We start from the raw sequence: 25,958 nt of genomic DNA, 5'->3' as shown, positions 1-25,958 counted from the left end.
GAGCCAGTACTCCAAATAACCAAACCAAATCTAAATTGACCAAAACCAAATTCATAACCTTTTTGATACTAATGTTGGAGAGGGGTCCCTGGTCAAGTGGTCTCTGGCCAAAAAAAGATTGGGAACCACCGTTATAAAGACTATACATAACATTTCACATTTCAAAGGGTTCTTTCACTTTATAAGTATCTTGTCTTCAAGTCGCCTGCCAACTTTTAGCAACCCCATACATTTCTTAAGGAGAGGGAAATTCAAGAGGTGGATTGTTAATGCTTTCTTGTGAAATGTAGCTGTGGCAATCTTCCATTCTAATACTGACTGTACTTTACAAACCATTTCACGAAAGCCCAGATTAGACAGGATTGTGGCTGGATCCATGCTGCCATATAATGCAGTTTGAACTGTGTTGTGTGGTTAGTGTATACCCATATAATGCAGTTCAAACTGCATTATAATGGCCGCGTAGATCCAGTCTTGGCTCACCTGTGTGTTAGAACTGTGGTTTGCCCACTAGAGTCACTGGAAGGTAATTTCTTAAGCAGTGTTGGAGCAATGACAGGTTCTTAAATTACTCCCACCAAGCATGCAAGAGACCTTCTGCCTTTTCTAAACTGATCATACTGAAGGGCACTTTTCTGCTTCCGAGAGGTATTATTGCCTCTTTTTCATGCCATGTAGGTTTTTAACAAATGGGTTTATTTATGGAAATCTATTCCTAGGGTTCCTGCTATTCTCTGTTGACAAGAGTCAAATCAGCATTGATATAGTTTATCTATACTGTACAATTTAGCTAGTAAAGCAAGTTCCACTAATTTCAGAGCTTTAAATTTAAGTGTGTACTTAACTCTGGGTTGATATTAATAGGATGAAATCTGCAGCCTTTTCTGCAAGTAATGCAAGCCATACTAAATGCACTGTGACTTATTTCTGAAAATCATATATGGAAGAAGTACACAATGGAAGAGTTTGTATTCTGACTAGACCTCTAAAGAAATTGTTTCACAATCAGCAAGTGTGATGCTTAGAGATATTATTGGGCTCCTTCAGTGGACAGCTGACATTTTTATTTTAAATTTTTCCAAGAAGTAAGGCTACACAAGATGTCTTAACAGAATTATTGGGTTAAATGCACTTGTCTCTGTTAAAAATTAAATTTAACAATAAATATATGATTTAGGCTGTCAACAACATTACTGAGTGTATAAAAATTATATTTCCCTTGCTTTAAACAATAACAAAAATGTACTAGTGGCATGAATATATACAACACAGGTCTTGACATATATTTAAATTACCTTTGCCAGCAGTGCTCAGATTTATTTATTTTTAATGGAGAAAACTATAATAAATAGAAATGATAAATATTTACAATAAAAGTATATGTGGAATCAGTAGGTGAACACATACATCCAATTTTCACAAAGAGGAAAAAATTAGGCCTTATGTAATCCCCACTCCCACAAAAGAAAAATGAAAAAGAAATCCTGAATGTTCTTTATGTAAGCTAGAAGGGGACATATATCTATCTCCTTAAAATGTATGAAGATAAACTATATGCACACTGAGGTGATCTGTTGACAGAGACATTCAATGTGTATATTTTGGTTTCCATTGGTAAATTAGACTTCTTACTGAATATCACTGTACCAAAGTGAACTTACCAAAGACTCATCTGCACTGTATAAGGTTCTAGTGGCAGATCTTTGGAGGGTTTTAACTATGTATGATTTTATGACTAAAGTGGTCATGTCTGCCCCTCTAACCAGGTGATTCAGAAACATTTTAGCATGGGGACCATGTATTCCTCATGTATTTTTATTTTTGATAATGCAATTGGGTTCACCACTCAGCACAATCACTCAAGCCATTCCTATTAGTGCAAATAACATGCGCTGGCTGGATGTATAATTATATTGTCCTTTAAATTTTTCTTCTAACTGCCTTCACCAAGGATGAAACAACTGCATTATGCTGATGTGCCTCCTCCTATCGATATGAAGATGACTTTCCCAGTTATTGTAGTTTCAGGGTTCACCCAGTATATAAATACATGCACTGTGAACAAACATATATCTGTTCTGACATTGTAGTGACTGGGGAAGTCTTTATACACAGAAATATGATGTGTAGTAGAAGCCCCTGGGCTTGTATTTCTATGATACCTGCCTTGCTATTTCTTGAAAACATTATAGGAGCAGTAATGTAGTATCTTCCAGAAAAAGTCATTCCAGTGCCTTGGTTGATGCCTGAAAGTGTAGCGTCCTGAGTGATCCTAGCCAATGATAAACAGACCTATTTTCAAAAGTAAAGGAAGCATATGACCTATCATAGTGGACCATGGACACTGCAATCCATGGCACATTTAGTGCAAACAATTTCCACTGACTATTGGATTAATTTCATTTTCAAGAACATGTGGTTAGGAGCTGGACAATGGGGCAAGCTTTAAACTTGTTCCAAACCAGTAGCCTGATTAAATCACTTGCCAAACATGGCTTATTTCTTTGGCACATTGTGTACACTGGGCACAGCCTGATGTCATACAACAAGGCAAAGTGTTGGTATATGTTGCTTCATTGCTCCCAGTACAAAATAGATTTGCCCAACAAGCCACTGATCTTCTATTTATCTATTTTTTTTACTGTGTAGCTGAAACCCTGAAATCTGCGTGTTTCTCCCCTAATAAGCCATAGAAATCTCCCATGGTTCTCTATTTCCTTGGCTTGCTACGGGTTGAGAAGACAAGCAGGAAAGCTGGATTTAGATGTCATTGTTATCAAAATATGGAATGCCTGTGGTTTGTCAAGTCGCCCACACTTGCATTGGGAGCATCTGGGCAGTGTGCCCAAGCAAAGCAAGCCAGAAATCCTAAGGCTTACTGTGGTGTTTGAACTTTGCCTCTGGCAGCCTTAGAACAATTCTGCAAACTTTGTGGTCGTGGCTTGAGGTAAAGGGACTTTATCTCTTTCCCAATAAAACTTCCAAATTATCACCACCCATCTAAGGTGACATTTATATTGTATTGTTTAGGAAACCTACTTCAGTCGGGTAGTTAGGTAAACTTCTGAAAATGTTTTAGAAAGAAGGCTGGCTGATTAAAAAAAGCCCAAGTATCTTGTCCTGAAATTGGTTCTATAACCAACATTCTAAGGATGCTGGAACAAGGGAGAAGAAGTCAACAGTGGGCCATTCAACCAATATAAGGGACACTTAAGGCAGATGGTGTCACCCAGGTAGGACAATGGCTCAGAGAACTATTTGAGTTTAGAACTGCAATATTTCCTATATGCTAACAAAAGTCGCAGGTCCTTACTGCCTTTGAAGGAGTCTAATGCTGAACCTAGTCTAGATATCAAGCCTGAGAATGGAAATTTGGACCAATCTACACCTGATAAAAGGAACAAAATTAACCCAAATCTGTATCTAATCCCTATTTTATCTCTTTTTAAGAGATGCAAGTTTTTAAATGAAGACATTTTGCTGCACCTACACATAGAATTTGCTGGATACAATCAAAAACCGAAAGCCATTGCTTTTCCTCTGTTACTTATAATACATACACTGTCACTGCCACATATCTCGCAATGCCCTTTGCTTGACACCAACCCCTTGACATTGTAAATATTCTGGAATGCCCCTAGATAAGAAGATGAACTCAATGAAGGAAGTTTCTGAGGAAGGAAGGACAGTATCCTCCTTTCACCTTCGGATGTCGGAGAAGTCAGACAGTTCCTCTGCCTGTTCGATGATGCCATGAACCATTTTGGGATTGTGGTTCCCAGCTTTAGTGCGAGTGTGGGCATTTGTAGGATGCCTGCTACCTCTTTCTCCTCTGGCATTTCGGAAGCTCTCCCTGGTATCAGATTCAGGGTGGACCACAAGGTCCCTTTGGTTGATGGAGGGTCTACTGGAGATTTCATTGGGCTTCTTCTCAGGCTCCAGGAGTGAATCCCCATGTTGGGATGAGGTGCAGAAGCTCAGGATGGAGCAGAGACCCCCCCAATTCTGTTCACATTGGGACTGGATGCTCTTTGTGATGGCTTCTTTGACCTCCTCTCCGCAAGTGAGCAAGATGTTCACCAAGTCAACATATGGTCTAAAGGAGGAAACCAAGAGAAAGAGAGAAACATTACAGGTGAATGTTAACCTACACACCAATAATAGATAGATAACCATTTCACTTCAGGCTGTATGGTTTTGTCAATCAACAGGATTAGCACAGGTTGAGCATCCCTTATCCACAATTTCAAAATTCCAAATACTTCCAGTAATGACACCTTTGCTTTCTGATAGTACCAGTTACTAGTTACATAAAATTTGTTCTGTGCATAAAATTATTAAAAGTACCACATACAATTAACTTTAGGTTATACATATAAGGTGTATATTTAATGTATAATTTTGTTTAGACTTGGGTCGCACATCGCATAAGTGCATATATTCAAATATAAGTATTCAAAAATCTAGAAACCCCCCCCCCCCCCCACTGAAATCCAAAACATGTCATGTCCCAAGATATTGGAACTGTATGGCCCAGCACCATAAATGCATTCCTTAATTTTCATGGTCTGCTTTTTAATTCTAAGACATTCAGGGCTATACAGATTTTGAAATATTCATGAACTATAAACTATAATAACAGATGAGAATGCATATCTCTCTGTCTTTGGAAGACTGGAAACTTTAAAACAACTGAAACATGGGAGGAATACTACCACGGACCCAGAAAATGTGAACCCCTTAAGTTATTTTGCTGGTAAAATAAACAAATTTATCTTAATAAATTAATAAACTGAAATATGTTGCCTGCAGGACCATCTTTAATTCTTATATGGCAGACTTCCATAACTGACACAGAGGAAACTATAGTCAGGCTTTGATATATTAATTCTCCCCAAAAGCCTGTAGGCTACTTTAAGTCATGCCTCCTATTGTAGAGTGTGTAACTTCTTCAAACAGCTGAAAGAGAGAAAAATGGAGGGGTGCCTAGTAAGCGTTTGGGGGAAATGAGTGACTAGACAGAAAAGCTGAATAAGCATTGGTGAAAAGGTAGAAAAATCAGGGACAAACATTAAGGAGGCAGAAAGGGGCAGAATAAAGAGAAAGTAGAGGGGGAGACAAAGAAGGACCACCTGGGTGGGTAAAAGGGCGAGAAAAAGCACCAAGGCTGGCATGTCAAAACATCTAGAGAGCAGGAGGGGCCAGGGTTTTCCCACCCTTGTACATCTGCTAATAAATTAGTGACAATAAGATAATGATTAGTACAAAAATTAATAAAACCAGGATTCACAGATGTGTTCCTGACTCTAGCAGCCCAACACAAACATCTAATACTTTAAGAAACAACTGAAGTCTGTGTATGTAGGGGTTAAATCTTGGCAGCAGGCTATTATAAATGTTGTCTATTTGCAGATACATTTTTACAAAAAAAAAAAAAAGATTGAATACAAATAACAACTGAAGAAGGTAACAATCTGATAACCAAAAAGACAATGGCAAAAGTAACAAGCAAAGTTGATAATGTATAAGATCAAGTAAGGGGAGGCATGGGTAAAATTTTGCACCTCTCCACAAGTACAAGAACCAAAGCCCTCCACTGATATTGAATTGTGAAAAATTCAGGACAGATAAAAAGGGGGGTACTGCCTTCCTCTTCTATATTTAAAACTGTGGAATTTAGAGTCACAAGGTTGCCAACTTGGTGAGTTTTAAAGGAGGGAAGGGATGCACTCACAGAGAATGAGCCACTAGTCAGGAGAGCTATGGATCACTTCAAGTATAGGAGGCAGTATACTCTTGAGTATCAACTGTTCAGGAGAACAAGATGGAGGGACAGATTTTACTCATATCCTATTGGTAAGCTCCTGATGAATGACTTGTTGACCACTGTGTGAATAGAGTATTGGACTAGAAAATTTTTGGTCTGATCCAGCATTGCAAGTCATTTCGCACAATTCTCGCAGAATTATAATAGAATTCTCAAAGCTATATAGAAAAAGCAAAAATATAGAAACTCTTGGTAAAATTATACCTAACATATGCTGAAGTACAATTTTGGCAAGGCCAAGGGCATCTCCGTGCTCTAAGCAAAGAACAGTAAAAGATTCTCTTCTCTAGGAGAAATCTCACAAATCCTAGCTAAAAGCTCATTACCATCTGCAGTCAGACCACTCAAGAAAAGAAAAAAGCCATTCCTTTGTTGGTGTTCCTCCTCAATATAAAGCTGGTAAGCTGTTCAGAATTTTCCTTCAGTTCTCTTATTTGGTATTTAGTATTTAGCCCTGTTAAAAACTGTTGGCTAATGCTGTCACTATGACTACAGAACAAAAATTGAATTTTATGTTTCACAGAGACTTTCATTTACGCCTAAAGAAATTGCATAACATATTATTCTGAAATGTGGTTATTTTTTACTTATTTCTACACAAAGTCACTTGAAGGGCTACCTTAGAAGGTAGTGGATGCCTTCATTGCAAGTTGGCCAATTGTTAGGGATGCTTAAATTGTGGTATCCTATAGTAGCAGAGATTGAATAAGGTGGTCCTTTGGGGCTCTTCCAACTCAGAGACTTCATTCTCAGTCATAAATTTTCAAAGTCTGACAGAGAAATTAGTTCCAGAGCATGAGTACTATGAAAAAAGAGTACCAGGAACTCCTCATTCAAGGGTGACTCTGGGAAGCAATGTGGGAGACCTTGCATTTTCAGTTTTTTTCCAGTGGTTATTTGGCTAACTCCAGAGTCAATTTACATAGAATGAAATAGGTATAGCTTTATTGTACACCCAAATACAATAGCGGACTAAATAAACCAGATTTTGGGGATAAAGGGGAATATAAGTGCAGCAAGCAAACAAATATTTTTGTGTAGTTGTGCCTCCTCTGGCATTATCAGCCAGACATGAATTAACAGGCACAAAAATATGTATTTGTTTGCTTATTGCATTTGGACAGCAACTACGTCCACCTATACTATCCTTAAAAGGGGGGGGGGCAACTCCCATCCCATCCTATCCAGGCATACAACGAGAACAAGGTTTATTTCCCTTCAGCAATGTTTCTTAATTCAGTGCAAGCAACATCAAAAAGAAAGGTTCCAATTTGTCTCCTAAGTATCAGTTCATATGTTAAGGTGAACATAGCAAGAATATTCTAAGTACCAATTCCCCTAATATTTTTCTTCTCTTGGTCTGCATCACTTGTTGGAACCATCCTTCCTTATGAGAATTGTTCATTACCTTACTGTCACCAGATGGCTAGCTACAGCATGTACTCCATTTCTGAGAAAATGAAGACTTTCCATGAAATGGCTTCTTTCATAAAACAGCTGAAGCTGGTTTCCATCTCCAGCCAGCAGAATGACAAAGGGTAACACCCTTTCCCCCTGCATCTCCGTGTTATTATTATATGGATACAATAGCATTGTTCTTCCCTGTCCACATTACACATACCTTGCTGATGTTGGCAGTAGCAGGGAAATACCTGGTGGAACAACCTCAGAATATGAGTAAGATGAACCACACAGAAGGAAGCATTCACTGTGTAGTTCCACTCTTCATAATAAAGTCTGTAGCTAATTGCTGCACTACATTGTAGAGTTGTTAAAAGCACCACAACATAGATTTTCTAGGAAAAGGATCCGAGAGGGAAGAACAGGACAGTTTTGACCACAGCTTGACAATATGCCATATGTGGTAAAAATAGTATCATTATTTCCCATTATTTTTTCTGGGTGCCTCACAACAGCAATTTTCAATTGTGAATACTAATACTAAGCCCTAGGTATTCCTTTGCTATCAAAGTTCCAATAATATATATGCAAGGCTTTGGTTCTAGATTTTTCCCTTTTCTCTGTTAGCATCATAACAAACAGAATAAACTGGAAATATGATCCGTGAAAAGCAATATACCCATCAAGCCCAGGAGTTGATCTAAATGTTTCCTTAGAATGCTAATTTATCACCATCATTTCCCCAACATCAGGAACGTTTTCCCACCAGTGTTATAGAATGGAGGCCATCATCTGACAATTAATTGTTCAAGTTTGGCTGCTTCTGGTATGAGAGAATCAGCCATCTACAAAGAAGTTGCCCAGGGCAGGCATGTAGCCGGGGGGGGGGGGGGGGGTTTGAGGGGCTTCAGCCCCCCCCCCCCTGAAATTCTCATGTTGGTTCGCGAAAGGGCCTTACTGGTGCATTATTTAAACTGTTATGTTCATTCAAATCATGATCTGATCACCATACTCAATATATCCCATATGCATGGGGGTATTGGGGTAACGATACAAAAGGTTTCCTAGGGTAGACCCTCTTTCACTTGGACTCAGCCCCCCCCGAAACAAACTCAGCCCCCCCCCCGAATCGAAATCCTGTCCAAGTTGCTCCTGCAGGATTCTGGGAAATGTAGTTCGGGGCAGAGCCTTGGAATTCTCAGCTAGAGAGGTTTTTGGCTTCCCTAAACTACATTTCCCAGAATTCTGCAGGGGCAGATCAGACGATTGGCCTCGATTCTATAATACTGGTGGGAAAACATCCCCTAACTCAAGGCAGCAGCTATTTTTTTCTTGAAAAAGAGAGAAAGAAAGAGAAAACACCATTCCTTTTCTCTCACCTCCAGAAAATATTAAGGGACTGTGGGACTTTGCCTAAAGAAGAGAGCTGCTCTGGATTCTTGTAAAATCATTATCAGAAATGTATTTAACTGTCATAAAAAATGATATAATGTAAGATAATGTCTTAAGTTGAGCATTACAAACAATCTTACTTTCTTTTTGGCCTTTGGCCAGAAGATCACTATTTTTTCCCCTAAACTGATTAACTTTTCCCCACTGGAATGGCTGGATGATAGTTCTCAGAAATAGATTCTGAGCTTTCTCTGAAAATCAGATTCTGAGAATTGCTTTTAAAAGGAAAGAAGCCTGGAGTCCTACAGTTGTTTAGATTAAGAGGAAGACAACTTGGGGCCCTACACATTTTTTTGGAACTCCAACTGTTATCATCTCATTATAGGCTAAGACTAATTGGGAAGGCAGTCCAATGTGTGATCCTTACAATGCTCTTGGACTCTGACTCAGAGTAGGACTGTAGTATTATGAAAAATATTTTACCAGTAAGGTCATTTCCATATTTTAAGAGTAGAATTCACACATAATTATGCTATATTCCACTTTCATTGCAATGGCAACATTCTATGGAATTCTGGGATTCTTAATTTAGTCTAAGTGCCCCTCCCTTGACTATAGAGTTTTTTTAAAGTAAGTTTTGCCTGTTCGAAAACTGGAGACAGCTTCTTTATTGGTTCATCAAAGAGATAATTTTGACAGGTGTTACCTGTCATGCACCTAGGAAACAAGCAACATCTGCTGAAATTTCCTTTTCTATGTAACCATTAAATGTACAGTTCAGGAGCCTTCTCTACTTTTCAACCTGGCAATTCTAACAGGGGAAAGCAAACTGCAATTTATGCTATCTGCTAAACATAGCTTCCTGGAGAGAAGGCAGTTTGGAATAAAGTGCAGAAAGTAGCAGTGTGTACCTTAGTGAGAAAAGGAAATAAAAATAACACTATTGTTTTATTCTGAATTCACACATTTGATGCCCAAAAAGCATTGCTGCTAAATGCAGTGATCTGGAAGAAATGCAAGTGAATTTTGTGCCTTTCGTCACAAAGCAAATATGTACTGCCCCCCAATTTTCAAAGCTTTAAATTGGAGCGTTTTTTTCTCCACCTCAATTTTTTCTTTTTCTGTTTTAAATTTTTAAAATTGTTTTATAGTGTATATAAAAGATAAAAGAGATGATCAATAAAAAAGAAAGATATACAAAAGAGTAAGCAAATTTACAAAATGGTATACAGTCAGTGCTTGTTAAACATGTGAAAAATTACAATTGGCTGTACAGTTATTACATCTTAACATTTCTTATCCTTCTAACCTCTACACACGTGAACCCAACCCTCATGACCACTGACACCCCTCAATATGGATCACATAATTAACCAGCAACTACCTATATGTCTTCTTTCACTATGCCAATCTCCAAATCTACATTTGTCTTCTTTTCCAGATACCCAAGTTTTCAACTTCCTGCCTTGAGGAAGTACCGTACTTTCCACAGTGACTTGTTCACCAAGAAACCAGAGTGCATCTGCTACAAAAGCCATGTAAAGGATTTTGCAAAGGATTCTGGGACATGCTCTAGAGCAGGCATGGGCAAGCTTCAGCCCTCCAGGTGTTTTGGACTTCAACTCCCACAATTCCTAACAGCCAGTAGGAATAGTGGAAGTTGAAGTCCAAAACACCTGGAGGGCTGAAGTTTGCCCATGCTTGTTCTAGAGTGTACACTCCCAGGTAAGTGGGCTGTTGGCAGAGCTTCTTGTATCTCACCATCCTATTGGATGAGAAGAAGTGAGAAAAAATAGATCCAACACACATTACAGACACAAGGCCAACAAGGGTGAGCAAGGTGTCTGGACATTCTTGATCTACCCACCAAAGAGACACTGATATGCATCTGAAGAACTATAGGGATTTCTGCAAAATAGTTTGGAAGCCAGTGGTCAAAAGACAGCTCACATTTAATGAATATGAAGTTGATTGTCACACTTCTCATCTGGTATTTCATTCTGACATAGATACCACTCCTCCCTTGGACCAACAGACCATTTGACTGCAGCCCTCTTAAGCAATCTGAGTCATGTTCCTTATTGAAAATTCATGATGCAACATAACCCAGAAATGGCTGATAGTTTGCTCATGCTGGAAATAAATATATACAAGCATGTGCAGTGTTTAGTTTATGTTGCTGACAGTGTAGGCCCCTTAATTGGCATTCTAGGAAACATTATGCAAACATTTGCTTTGTTGCTGTGTGTCCTCAAGGTTTGTTGTTTATTCATTCAGTCGCTTCCAACTCTTTGTGACCTCATGGGCCATCTTCAAGGTATCCCTGACTTATGCCGACTCCAAGGTCAAACAATCACTGAGTTTTCTGGGGTTAGGTGTGTGATTCACCAAAGGTCACTCAGTGGCCAAGCGGGGAACTGAACCCTGGTCTCCAGAGCCATAGTTCAATGCTTAAACCACTACGTCAGGCCTGCAAATGCAAATATTACACGGGGCAAGGATCAAGATTGGACAAAGGCTAAAAACTATCTGGTTGACCATGCAGTGTATGCAGCACATCTCACATTCAGTTTCTACTGTCTTTGGAGGGGGGTGAGAAAGATTCTTCCTTGAAACCCTGAATAGATTAACTGACTCAACATAAGCCAGCTTTCAAGGTAGGAACCTAGGTTTTATTTTGCTGATACAATGTAGGTAGAATTAACTGCCCCGTCTCTAGAGTGGAAAGGGTGGTGTTCTCTTCTCCTTGTACTACTTCATAAATATTTGGGCAGAAGTGTTCCAATGGTTTCTTTCACGGAGTATCACATACTGTATTATAAATGGGGCTGGAGAACACCTATCAGCAGCCATGGGAAAAGGTCTGTCTCTTTGGAATTAACTCCTTAGCATCCAAGTCTTTCAATCCTATTGTCACACAACTGTGACAAAGCTATTTTCTTGGTTTGAAGCAAGGAGGATAATAAAAGGAGGAATTTCTTCTTTGAATAAAAGGAGGAATTTCACAGGCAAAGGCACAGTCCCAAAGCTTTCTGTAAATGGAGCTATCTCATTCCTTGCAGCACCAGAATATAACTGGGCCTCCTTCCACACAGCTGTATAAAATTCACACTGAACTGGTTTTATATGGCAGCATGGACTCACACAATGCAGTTCAAAGCAGATTATTATGGATTATCTGCCTTGATATTCTGGATTATATGGCTGTGTGGAAAGGCCCTGGCTTGTAAAAAGGGAATTCATGTGTGGAACAGTCTCCAGCACATTTCCCTGGGAACCAAATAAAGCTCCATGGTTTTCATGCACTGCTTGGCCTCTCCAACATTCATTCAGCCACTTAAGGAGCTAACTGCACTTCAACACGATGCTCTCCATTCGAAAGCCTACTACTGCTTCCACAACCCTCTCAGTTCCAAGCAACATGGAAGCTTAAACCATACAGTGAATTCAAGGGCCCTTCCACACAGCCCTATATCCCAGAATATCAAGGCAGAAAATCCCACATTACCTGAGTGTGGACTCAGATAATCCAGTTCAAAGCAGATATTGTGGGATTTTCTACCTTGATATTCTGGGATATAGGGCTGTGTGGACGGGCCCCAAGAAACATTTAAAGAAGGTCTGGGGGGAAACCAGGCAGTTCATGGTTACTTTTGGGAGGTGCTAACCAATACCTCTACATTTTAGGCTTAAACAGGTGTCAACGCTATCCCTTTTAAAAACAATATTCTGATCTTTATAAATAAGAGAAGCTGCTAAACCTGAATTCACAGACATCCAATGTAAATGAGCATCATTGACCAGTTTTAGGAGTGCATGTGTCATTTGGGAGTGTAGAAAGGGAACTCTTTAAAGGGAGTGAAAGATTTAACTGAAGTACATTTGTACATATACTTTGGCAGCTCAGACCTGAACACTATGATTTTTGCCAGCCATTCAAAAAAGTTGGCCTCACTATGATTCTACCTGTGTCAAGTCTGCAAAAATACTGAGGATCTGTGTGTTTGTCAGGACTTGTATTTTCCGCCCTGATATATAAGCCAACTGTGTGATGATGTGATGTTCCATCAAATGGAATCTGTATGAAACAAAATTCAAAGCCTCCTTCAACGTGCTATCAACATCTCTCCCTTATCTGCTTTTGAGCAGCAGAAGAAATACAAAAATAACTTTTTGAAAATATATAACTATGCCTTGCAATTTCATTTACTTGTTTTGTATATAATTGATGATATCTGCGCATTCACTCCCAGTTTCTAACTAATATTTCAAGTGATGGTTTGCATAGGACAATGAGCATTATACATGGACTGTGAGCCATACCATTTGCAATCTTTGCTAAAGAGCTGCTGACTAGAAATGTGGTAATGGCATCCAGAGAAATCAAAGCTCATTGCTCATGTACTACCCTCCCAATATTAAAATTAGTCATACACGCACTCACAGAGTCTCTTTTGGGAGAGTTAATCATGCAGTATGTTGGCCTTCTAATGGTTCCAATCTTGGTTAGGCATAATAGGAACCAGGGCACGATCCCCTATGCAACCTTCCCTCCTTTTTGTTTCCTTGCCCCTGCTACACTGGAAATCACTGTAGAGGGTAAAAATACTGCTCTCTGTGCTTAAATGAATATAGATGAGAGGGTGTTTAATGTGAGTGTGTTGTGACCCTGTCCACTTTTAGATCTGATCCTATTCAGCAACTTCATCCAGACCCTGGAAAGTTAGTCATGAGAGAATGGTATCTCTGCCTAAGATCCCCCAGCTAATGCCATATGGCAAATGGACAACATCAGTTAGGAATTTTATGGCAGATTAAGATACCGAAAGAGTAAAATCGCCTCCATATTTCAGCACATGCCAAGTGACAATCAAATATTAGTATGTCTCCACTTCTACCACACTACTAGTGTGTTAAAGAATCAGTGATCACACATCCTTTTCTCCCATTTACCAGCTTGTATGAAATCCACGCTGGAAAGAAGAATAACCTGTAGTGTGAATTTGTGATAAAAATAAAAAGGGTATTTTTGTTAAATGTGTAATCATTTCACCATTTCATACAGAGATGTTAAGACCACACTCCCCCATAGTTACTCCTACCGTAATGTCTAACATTGTCTCTTCAGAAACATCTAAGGAGAAAGTAAGAGTAAAATTGGGAATGCAGGATCAAAAACATTAAAAAATAAGATGAAGGCACCATCTACATTGACATTAAAATGCAGAATGAATTGGGTAATATGATAGGTATAACCTCATACAATCCAGTTCAAACCATGTTACATGGCAGTGTAGATGGGGCCAAAGAAAGCTAGCAACCTTTAGCAACACGATGATCATTTTATGTAGCCCCTGGTGGCGCAATGGGATTCAAACTGACTGAAAGGTCAGCAGTTTGAATCCGGAGAGCGAGGTGAGCTCCTGTCTGTCAGCTCCAGCATCCCATGCGGGGACATGAGAAGCCTCCCACAGGATGGTAAAACATTTGGGTGTCCCCTGGGCAACATCCTTGCAAACACCCAATTCTCTCACACCAGAAGTGACTTGCAGTTTCTCAAGTCGCTCCTGACATGAAAAAAATGTAGGAGGTTATTAAAAGTTTGGAATGTTAGTCCATCAGACCTCTTGGCTCCAGTATCCCGAAAATGACTAGCCCATCCTACCTGTATACTTCCCATTCTTCATTCATTGAGATATATAATCCCAGTGAACAAAGCCTCTGAAAAAGAAGCTCCTTTTTACACCTGCATTTCTTTCTTTGTCTAGTTGGACCCTTTAAAAAAAGCAGCATCAATATTGGGAGGATGAGAAAGGTGGACTGAAGAAAAACAGACTGCCAGGTTGCAGTAGTATGTTTGTAGTAAACACTGCAATAAATCTTGAAATGGGAAAAGTGGGATTTTGTTGGAGCTGACATGTGTGCCAACTTGCAACTGGTAAACCAAACAGCAACAGCAGAATCCCTTACTAAGGCCCCTTACTAAGGCCCTTTCCACACAACTGAATAAAACCCCATGTTATCTACTTTGAACTGGACTATATGGCAGTGTGGACTCAGAAAACTCAGTTCAAAGCAGATATTGTGGGATGTTCTGCTTTGATATTCTGGGATATAGGGCTGTGTGAAGGGGTCTCAGTGAGAACAGCAATCCAGAAAGAAAAGGGAAAGATTAGCCTGCCTCTGCAACATGTCAAAAAGAACACTGAATGGTATGTTTGGCCAATAAGATCGCTATCGTAAGAAAAGTGAAGACTGGTGAAATTCACCACTCGATTCTGGAAACATTTTGAAGGATCAAATGTTTTTGTTTATTTATGCAAAGCTGACTTGATCTGTTTTTTTAAAATTCATACAGGCATTCTGTGTAGTTCTGAAAATGTTTGCAGAACTATGTTGCACAGTAAGTCCTATTATCCACTCATAGTTTGGTTCCAGAATGCAGCATGGATACCAAAACCCATGAATCCTCAAGTGCCATTATATATAATACATAATAAAATTGTGTCCCTTGTATTAAATGGCAAAATCAAGGTTTACTTATTGGAATATTTTCAAGCTGTGGATGGTTGACTTCTTGGATACAGAATCTGTGGATATGAAGGGCCAACAATACCATTCAACAATACCAGCCTGGAAAACTCATAGCAACCCAATACCATTTTTATTTTTTGCAGCATATACATTATCTCTACTTTTCCTTGTTATTTCTACCTCTGTTACCACTATTCCTGTTAAAATCATTCAGAGGAACACACCTGTTTTGTTATCAGAGGTATACTTGTCCTAATCACTCAAGTCCTAAGGACCTGCCATTTCACCTGGATAAACAATAGGAAGATGAACAGCACTGAAATGTCATTGGTGCTTACAAGGTAGCTCACCAGTGGAAAGAGTGGGCTCTCTGTCATCGATCCCCCTCCTGCCCTGACAGCCCCACATTGCAATCCTCTCACTTACTCATGCTGGAGTAGATCTTTAAAGTGTATCATTTCCACCATGACCTGAACATTCTCCTTGGCTGCAGAGCAGAGGTCGTGCTTCTGATAGCATTCGCGCTGTAGCTGGAACACCATCTCCTTGATGGAGTGGCACTTGCGACTGATGCAACTAAACTTGTGGCGTAAGGCGTGGGCCTTGCATCTTAGCGCATCCTTAATGAAAGATTTTCCCTGTAAAACAGCAAAAAACAAAAACACACATGTGTTCATCTCTGTAGAGCATGATTCAAAGAAGAATAGCTGTCTCAATTTAAGGACACCCAGAGAGAGGAGGGATAGAAGCATAATAATGGAAATGCTTGCATATATTAAGAGCTCTACAGGATATAATTGGGTGTGGTTAGGATGGTTGGTATTTTACTATCCAAGTAGCATAGGATGATGATGGACCTCTATGGGTTGCCCTCATACCAGAGGTTCATACATACTGCAGAATTTTAGTGTTATGATTCCACTTTAACTGCAGTATTTCAACCCCATGGGCCTGCAGTTCTGAGAAGGACATTTACAATTTCCCTTCAGAATTTTCTGGTTCCTCTGATCAAATCTTGAACTTCTCTAAAGTTAGTGGAATAGTGCTACAATTGTGTAGTATGAAAGAGTCTCATAAGTAGATGATGCTGATCTAGAGAATGGGTGAACTTTTTAAAGACATCAACATCTCAAAAGCTTATTACTTTCCCCCTAAACGTAGCTATTCCTCTACACACTGACATGCCATGTGGAATCTAAGCCATTCCTCGTCCCTATTCTTTTCCCATTCTCCCATTAAGGTTGGAAAGTGAGTCATGCTTCAATGATGTGGTACAATTCTCTGGATAACTGGTCAGCTCTTCTTCCACTTGCTGAATGACAGGCAGCTGGCAATGTTCTGGCATTCCTTCTATGCTTCCCTTTCAGGTCATCCTAGCTAACGAGTATTTAATGACCACTGCACCCTACGGTGCCTATGTTCTTTCTTCTCCCTCCTCCAGTGTATGGTAGCAGAATCTTAGCAGTGGGTGGGAGAATTTGGGCTTCTTTTGTTTGGCCTTTTTCTTTGCAACAGAAACAAATAAGACAAGGGAAGGCAATGTCTGAAGGCACAGGGGCCATTCTGCCTCCCTCTCCAGACCTTTGTGGGCTTCACCCTCCTCTGACCTACTTGACCCGAGAAACATCATTTCTGAATCTTTCTAAAGGCAAATTCTACCAATGCAGGACTCTGTGGCCACAACACAGGTGCAACGTGGGAAGTGTAACCCTTGGAACATACATTGGGACACTCAGGGTGCCCATTATGATGGTTATATTCCTCTTAAAGGCTAGAATGGGAATAGGGTTATTTGCTACATAACACACTAAAGTTTACATACAGCCATCACATTTGCAATTTTGACTTTTGTGGATTTGATCAAAAACATTCTCTCTAGAAATCTTTAGCTTCTCCAATATGATTCTATGGTCAGTGGCCTGCAATTATGTTGGAGGACCTAGAGATGTCCAGAGAGATGTCAGTGGTCTGTGGAACACCAGTGGTCTGCAAGAACAAAAATATGGTCCACAGTCTCACCATTACTACACCATTGTCTCGAAACCATGCGGCAATGAGAGCTACTGCTCTCATGAAACCCTCTTATAGTGCTGAGGTAACGGGAGGGGAGGGGCTGATTGCCCACGAAAGATTACTACTACCACATCAGTTCTAGTTTATTAAATATGGTTTTCTGTGGGTGAGTAGATGGCGACTACTGGATGGCTTATGTTCTGTATTAGAAACTAGAGCTGATGCTATCTATCCAATGCAATTTTCTCAATCAGCACCCCAAATAACCAAACCAAATCTAAAGTTGACCAAAACCCAATTTGTAACCCTTTTGGTACTAATGTTGGAGAGTGGTCCCTGGTCAAAGTGGTCCTTTTTCAAGAGGTCCCTTGTCACCACTGGTCTAGGGGAAGTTACATAACTACATAATCCTGCTGAAAGACCTATACATTCCTAGACAGGTTTTCTCTCATGTAAAAAAAATAGCAATTTCTTTATTTACAGTTTTTCATTTCATGGGAATCCCCTGCCCCTAATCTGTGAATGTGGAAGGCTGGCTGTACTAGTTTCCATTTGCAATCTTAAACTTTAATAATCCAGGCATGCCATCATTAACAAATCCTCTGACAGTGAGAACACCATACATGGAATCCATGGATTTAGGCATTAAGAATACTTTAAAGCCTTCATTTCCCCTTAACAGAGTACTGCATCTATATCTGAGAGGACTCCATGGTTCTTGTAGATGTTAAACATTTTGTCTCAGGTGGAAAACTTTAAGATCAATTGGCATGGAGACTATTTCCATGAGACAGAAGAAGGCTCCTGTCTGAAGGACAACTCTGCAAAGATACAGAATGGGAGACGCCTAGCTCAACAGCAGTACATGTGAAAAAGATCTTGGAGTCCTTGTGCACAACAAGTTAAACATGAGCCAACAATGTCGATCAGCAGCTTAAAAAGCCAATGGGATTTTGGCCTGCATCAATAGGAGCATAGTGTCTAGATCCAGGGAAGTCATGCTACCCTCTATTTTGCCTTGGTTAGACCTCACCTGGAATACTGTGTCCAATTCTGGGCACTGCAGTTGAAGGGAGATGTTGCCAAGCTGGAATGTGTACAGAGGAGGTCAACTAAAATGATCAAGGGTCTGGAGAGCAAGCCCTATGAGGAGTGGTTTAAAGAGCTGGGCGTGTTTCGCCTGCAGAAGAGAAGGCTGAGAGGAGACATGATGGCCATGTATAAATATGTGAAGGGAAGTCATAGGGAGGAGGGAGCAAGCTTGTTTTCTGCTTCCCTGGAGACTAGGAAGCGGAACAATGGCTTCTGACAACAGGAAAGGAGATTCCGCCTGAACATTAGGAAGAACTTCCTAACTGTCAGAGCTGTTCAGCAGTGGAACTCTCTGCTTTGGAATGTGGTGAAAGCTCTTTCTTTGGAGGCTTTTAAACAGAGGATGGATGGCCATCTGTTGGGGGGGCTTTGAATGTGGTTTTCCTGCTTCTTGGCAGGAGGTTGTATCGGATGGCCCATGATGTCTCTTCCAACTCTATGCTTCTGGAGTGATATTTGAAGGATCAAATGTTCTCTATCCACTAGCATTGTTGAACTACAGCTTCCCTTGCCAATGGTTATGACACTTGAGGCCAATGGAAGAGCTGCAGTCAAAAACACTTGAAGAGTCTCACTTTGAACATCCTTACTTTATACTAAGCCTGTACAACCTATGGCCATCCAGGTGTCTTGGACTTCAACTTCAAGAAGCCTAGCCAGCTTGTCCAATGGTCAGAAATTCTGGGAGCTGCAGGGCCACACATTGTGCAGGCCTGCTCTACACAATAAAATCTGTGTTATGAGCTCTTTGATATCAGCTCTCTTTTAAATGAGTCCTAGACCACACTTTCCAATTATGGCTTCATCCAGGGAGCTGCTTGCTCCTAGAATGGTCTCTCTCTTCAGTTGGTGGAGTTTGTGGAGAATGTACAGTACAAAGATTGGGGAACTACAAAGAAGACATCTGTAGATGAAGAAAGTGAGGTGGGAGGTTAACATCCTCAAACTGTGGCCCTCCAGCTGTTTGGGCCTCCAACTCCCAGAAGCCATAATGAGCTTGTTCAATTGTCAGGAATTTAGGGAGTTGAACGCCCAAACAGCTGGAGGCCCGCAGTTTGAGGATGCCTGCTTTAAGTGAACAGATTGCATTATCCTCAGAAGCTGGATTAAATCCAAGCAACATAAATCTAACAAGAACCTAAAATACTTCAACATGAAACATTAGCAGCTTCTAGGCCTACTGGTACATGCATCTTTGTGTTGTATATGTGAGCTTGTTTATCCTTACCTGGGCATCAAATTTTCCAGCATTGTGGAGGAACGTCATGCAGATCTCATGCAAGCCTCGAATCTCACAGGAGTTGTTTTCAAAGCACTCAAACACACTGCACCCCACATCACCAGCGTTGACCAGGCAGTGCTGGATTTCAGCTGGAAATGAACAGCCACCACAATCAGTATTACAAAACAGCAACACTCACTGGAGGGAAAACAGTTCTTTTGCTTACACATGATCTTTGTTTTAATAAAATCGGACCAAAAAAATGGTACAGCAAGAAAAACTCAGCAAAATACTCTTTCAAAGAGACAGTGTGGCACAGCAGTCAGAAGATGAAACCTAGGGAGCTCCAGATGCAGTGGGGTGACTTTGGGCCTGTTGCCAAATCAAGCCTACTTACCTACTTCACAGAGCTGCTGTTACTGTAAAAAATGAAATGGGGAGGAGTGCCCAGGAAAAAAGGCAGGGTATATGTGAAACAATGTGTTCAACCCATTTTTTCTTTATGAAACAAAATTTCTTAAGAAATAAAACTCAGTGTAAATTTCAAGGGAAAGGGCATATGCTCAGACCAGAGGTTTTGAAACTGTGCCACGGCATATTAGTGTGTAACCTGTAGCGTGTAAGTGTGTCACACAAATGTAATGCAAAACATCTAAGTCCATATGAAACAACCAATCATATATTTTTTTAATATAAATGGTTTCTGTGGTGGTGCAGTGGGTTATAAACCACTAAGCTGCGGAACTTGCTGACCAGAAGGTTGGCGCTTTGAATTCATGGGGTGGGGTGAGTTCCCATTGTTAGCCCCAGCTTCTGCCAACCTAGCAGTTCAAAAACATGCAAATGTGCGGGAAGGTAATGGTGCTCCATGCAGTCATGCTGGCCTCATGACCTTGGAGGCGAGTATGTACAACACCGGATCTTCAGCCTAGAAATTGAGATGAGCACCACCCCCCAGAGTTGGACACGACTAGACTTCATGTCAAGGGGAAACCTTTACCTTTACGAGATATGTTATATCTCAACACATTTTGCTATTACAGTTTATGCATGTGGCTGTGAGAGTTGGCTTAACCTCTGGTTTGCTAGTAAAACTGAACTCCTGTGTTATGAAATGATGCATGCCTAAAAGGTATGTCACCAACATGAAATGTTTGGAAAGCTCTGGCTCAAAAAGTGACCGTTGGTTCTTCCAGTGAGAAGAAATGCTTGATCAGTTTACAGGAATGCGTCCATATCCAATATAAGTGGACTTCCAAGTCTCTAAAGCCAATGAGAACATTCACAATACATCCGTATAAGACAGGTTTCTTGTATTGCACTACTACATATTCCCAATACTCCTTGTGGTTTTATAATCCCATCAGGAGCCTGTTTGCTTGGAAATAAGTACCATTAGGTCAAATGAAGTTGGGATGTGTCAATGTGGAACCAATATCAGCCACAAAAACACAATATTAGTTTTTTTGCACAAAACAGACTGGTGTATCTTTTTCTGAGTTTGGGCAAAATTTTGAAATCTGGGTGATACATTTTAATATCAGAGTTTTCCAAACCATGTGCCACTACAAGTCAGTGCATTGGCTACAGCGTGTAGGTGTGTCATGCCAATGTAATGTTCCCATACCCACTGCTAGTAAAACTAAATTGACTGCTTAGCAAAGAGATGCATGTCTAAAAGGTGTGTCACCAACATACAATGTTTGGAAAGCTCTGCTTTAGATACTGATGGATTGTTTATAAAAACAACAACAATAATTATATCCTATAAAATAATTTCCTGCATCTACACCAGGCATGGGCAAACTTTGGCTCTCTGGGTGTTTTGGACTTAGACTCACAATTCCTAACAGCCTCAGGCCCTTTCCTCTCCCCCCCCCCCCCCCAAACTGCTTAAGTAGAAAAGGAGAAGAAAAGGAAGGGGGCTGAGGCTGTTAGGAATGGTGGGAGTTGAAGTCCAAAACACCTGGAGGGCCCAAGTTTGCCCATACCTGCTCTACGCTGATAGATGAAAAAAAGGGAGGAGATGAGATGACCCAGAACAGTGGCTTCAAACACCAAGAAAGTTGATTCCACCTGAACTTCCTGACTATGAGAGCTGTTCAGCAGTGGAACTCCCTGCCGTGGAGTGTGGCGGAGGCTCCTTCTTTGGAGGCTTTTAAGCAGAGGCTGGATGGCCATCTGTTGGGGGTGCTTTGGGTGCCATTTCCCTGCTTCTTGGCAGGGGGTTGTACTAGATGGCCCAGGAGGTCTCTTCCAACTCTAGGATTCTATGACCCAGAATCTTGAACTCAAGCCAAATAGCATGACATGAAATTCAGCAAAAGCCAAACAATTCCACAGCCTTGCATAACCCTGGTCCTAGTGCACGTGCAACAACTTCTCTGAGAGATGGGGATATGTCTAGGCCAGTGGTTCTCAACCTGTGGGTCCCCAGATGTTTTGGGATTCAGCTCCCAGAAATCCTAACAGCTGGTAAACCGGCTGGGATGTTTGGGAGCTGCAGGCCAAAACACCCGGGGACCCCCAGGTTGAGAACCACTGGCCTAGGCTTTGAAAGCTATAGAAGACCTCCGAGTTTCCCTTTGCTAGAACCCTTTCAATGGGAGTTTCTGAGGAAGACCAATGGCCGAGCCAGGGATTTTCCTTTTGAGGAGCCCCGATTGGATCAGGCTCAGCGAAGCCAGGGCAGGACCTTGCCTTGCCGCTGTCTGTCTGTCCGTCCATCCCCGAGGCTCCTGGCATTGTGTCCTTCTCAGAGGAAGTGGCGCACAGCGACCGGGAGGGGAAGAAAGAAAGAGCTTTTGTCCCGGGTTGTGTAAGTGTGCAGCTTGGGCTTGTGGCGGGAGAGGAAAGGGGCGGGGAGGGGGGAGTATGTTCCAGGAGCCCAGCTGGAATAAGTGAGGATGGGGGAGCCCGGCGCTTCCGATCACGTGTCCCAGGAATGGCATTCACACGGGACAGCCCTCCCCTCACCAGGCGCGCTTTCGGGCATTCCCTGCCCCCAGGCTAGGGGGAGGGGGGGGTTGAAGCAACGTCTGCTGCATTCGCCTGGAGTAAGACAAATAGGGGGGGGGGGGTGGATCCCCTTCCATTCCTTTCAACCCACCTTCTACAGAAGTTTCACAGTTGGGGGTCTCCTTTGAGATGGCTTTTCTCGTCTCCAAGGAAAGCTTTCGGTGGGTTATGGGCGCGGGAAGACAAGACCAGATCACTCTTCCTGACTGGGTGCATCTATCTGTCGTACGCATGGGCAAACTGGGGCCCTCCGGGTGTTTTGGACTACAACTCCCACAATTCCTGGCCTCAGGCCCCTTCCTTTCCCCCCTCAGCCGCTTAAGCGAAAAGGAAAGGGCCTGAGGGCAGGGATTGTGGGCGTTGGAGTCCAACACCCGGAGGGCCCAAGTTTGCCCATGCCCGAACTATCTGGTAGTATGCATGCAGTCTGGCCCAGCACTGCAGTGCTCCCTGATCCTGAATCCAAGGGAGAGAGGATGAAGGAAGGGCCGATGATGCCTTTGTGGCTGGATGGCTCTACACTGGCCTAGGATGCAGTTTCCGAGCTGCAGGGTACGGCAGGGCAGGGCCAGCCTCTTGACTCTAAACGGGCGCTCCCTTTCCCGGTGGAAAGACGGGGTTCGCGCCCGCCCCAAAAGCACGTGCTGCGCGGAGGAGGAGGAAGCTGCTTCCCCAAAGCGGCAGGAAAGCCCTCCGCGCGAGATTCGCCCCCCCCCCCCCCGCTCTAGCCTAGCCGATGAATGCGCCTGGGCACCCCTTGAGCCGGCACGGGTGGCCCCTCGCGCGCTGCAATGGGCTGAAGCCCCGGCACTCAGGCGAGAAAGAAAGAAAGGCGGGAGAGAAGCGCCACGCTCACGATCCCCGAGCAGCCTCGAGCCACGGCGCGGGGTCAAACACTGCACTCGTCCTACAGCCGAGACGCACGCGGTGCAAGCGAGGAACGCCGGACTCTTTTGGGAGGGAAGGTGAAAGGTCTGGCAAAACTGCAACGCCTTTGGCACCGATATAGTTAAAAGCCACACGGCCTTATAGCGAAGACCAAGCTCGAGATATAGATAGATGGATAGAGAGATGAGAGAGAGACAAATGAGAGAGAGAGAGAGAGAGTCAAATGAGAGAAGGAGAGAGAGCGAGAGACCGAGACTGATGGATAGATGAGAGAATGACCGAGAGAGAGAGAGAGATGAGAGAGAGAGACAGACAGAGAGATGAGAGACACAGAGATAGAAATTTGAGAGAGAGAGAGAGAGAGACCGATGGAGAGAGAGAGAGATAGATGAGAGAGAGAGAGAGGAGAGACACAGAGAGAGATAGATTTGAGAGAGAGACCGATGGAGAGAGAGAGAGATAGATGAGAGAGAGATGAGAGCGAGAGATGAGAGAGACCGAGATAGATATGAGAGAGAAATGAGAGCGATGAGAGCGAGAGATGAGAGAGAGAGACCGATGGAGATAGATAGATAGATAGAGGGAGAGAGAAAGAGAGATGAGAACGAGATACCAATGGAGAGAGAGATTTGAGACAGAGATAGATGGAGAGAGATATATGAGAGATTGAGATGAGAAAGAGACGGGAGCGAGAGAGGCAGATAGCGAGAGAGAAATAGATGAGAGAGAGATGAGAGAGAGATATGAGAGAGCGATAGATGAGAGAGAGATGGAGAGATATGAGAGAGAGAGAGATGGCAACACACAGAGAGAGAGGAGACCAGACCGACCTGTGTTCTGCAAGGAGAGCCGCCCTTTCTGGTGCTGCGGAGGGGCTCTGTCGGGGGCTCCCTCCGGGGGGTCGGTGGCTTCCGTGCCCAGCGCCAGGCCGAGGCTGGCCAAGACCAGCGCCAGGCTCGCCAGCCTCCCGACCCACGGGGCTCGCATGCTTCCCGGCACGGCTTGCAGACTTTGGCGAGGCGAGCGGCGTGGCGTGGTGCAGCCAAGGAGCGAGCGGAGGAGGAAGTGTCCGGCGAGGGAGCGGACGGAGCCTCAAATATCCCCGGCGGCGGCGGCGGCGGCGGCGCCCGGCGTGCCTTGAATGAAGGAGCCCCGCAGATGTTGGCCCGCCGCGCCGACCAACCGGAGACGCCGCTCGGCTCTGACACCGCGCGCGGGGGCGGGGCCAAGGACAGCCCCAGGCGGCTACTACGCGGCACGCGCCACTCTCGCCCCGCCAGGGCAGCCAGGCAGCCACGAGCAGCAGCAGCAGCAGCAGCAGCAGGAGGCTGCAAAGGAGGCCCGGGCAGAGCGAGAGAGCGAGCGAGCGAGAGAGCTCTCCGCGCATTGCACCCGGTCTTCTTTATGCATCGGCATATGCACATCTCTCTCTCTCTCTCTCTCTCTCTCTCACACACACACACACATATACATATGCATATACATATACGCACAATTTTGTGTCTTTGGAACGGGGTGAGGTATCTGCACTGTGGAACGGATACACTTGGGCACCCTTTAACCTCCCTAGCCTAGTGCTCTGGAACTCCGGAAGCTGCGGTTTTATAAGGCCATGAGCTCTTCTCTTCCCAAAGGTGTTGCTGCCCTACCAAACTGCAACCCCAGGACTCCGCAGCACTGAAGGAGTCTCAAGCTGCATTAATTTTACAGCGTAGATGCACCCAGGAATGAGTGGGTGATGACGGCCCACTCCAGCTTCCCCCATAATGGAACTGCATTATTTTGGGAACTGGGTTGCTGTGAGTTTTCTGGGCTGTATGTTCCAGAAGCATTCTCTCTTGACCTTTCGCCTGCATCTATGGCAGACATCCTCAGGGGTTGTGGGGATGTGTTGGAAACTAGGAAAGAGGGGTTTATGTATCTGCGGAAGGTCCAGGGTGGGAGAAAGAACTCTTGCCTGGTTGAGGCAAGAGTGAATGATGCAACTGATCACCTTGATTAGCATCCCAAAGATGCCCTGCCTGCCAGCCATGCGCCTATGAGCAAGGCACATGGCTGGCAGTGTGGTGGAGGCTGCTTCTTTGGAGGCTTTTAAGCAGAGGCTGGATGGCCATCTGTCGGGGGTGCTTTGAATGCAATATTTCTGCTTCTTGGCAGGGGGTTGGTCTCTTCCAATTCTATGATTCTAAGATTTCCCTTGCACGCGCCCTGGACTCTGGAAAGAGCATGGCCTTGCCACCCGGCGCCTCGCAGAGAGGCCTGTATACATTTGCTGGAGGGAGGCCCTGGGCTTCGGAGAGGAGAGTAGCCGAAGGGACCCGATCCTCCAAGCGGAAGCGACGCCTCGCCCGCACAAAGGCGCGCGCCGGGGAGGTTGCCCTCTCTCCTGATCCTGGGCTCCTTTTCTGTGCAACTTCACCCACACGCACAAACCGCACGCACTTGGCAGCCGGGTGGACCTCGCGCTGCTTCTTCCCCTTAGCATGTATAGACGTAGAAAGAAAAGAAAGGAATGGTTGCAGCAGTTCTTTGGAGGGGGAAAGAAAAGGGCCAAATTGAGACGCAGGCTTT

The 25,958-nt window shown here is 43.1% G+C and overlaps 1 protein-coding gene across 1 annotated transcript; it reads right to left on the bottom strand.

Moving 5' to 3' along the window:
- Positions 1 to 1,042: 1,042 nt before the first annotated feature.
- STC2 (stanniocalcin 2) lies at positions 1,043 to 24,559 on the bottom strand. Its single transcript, XM_060765116.2, has 4 exons — positions 24,218 to 24,559; positions 19,488 to 19,630; positions 15,581 to 15,792; positions 1,043 to 4,096 (listed from the first exon to the last, which is right to left on the bottom strand). The coding sequence occupies exons 1-4, from the start codon at positions 24,372 to 24,374 to the stop codon at positions 3,700 to 3,702; spliced, it is 909 nt and encodes a 302-aa protein (XP_060621099.2). The 5' UTR covers positions 24,375 to 24,559; the 3' UTR covers positions 1,043 to 3,699.
- Between the last annotated feature and the right edge of the window lie 1,399 nt (positions 24,560 to 25,958).

The sequence above is a fragment of the Anolis sagrei genome, chromosome 2 (assembly GCF_037176765.1).
Source record: "Anolis sagrei isolate rAnoSag1 chromosome 2, rAnoSag1.mat, whole genome shotgun sequence".
Taxonomy (NCBI): domain Eukaryota; kingdom Metazoa; phylum Chordata; class Lepidosauria; order Squamata; family Dactyloidae; genus Anolis; species Anolis sagrei.
This window is presented reverse-complemented; position numbering and strand designations above follow the sequence as displayed.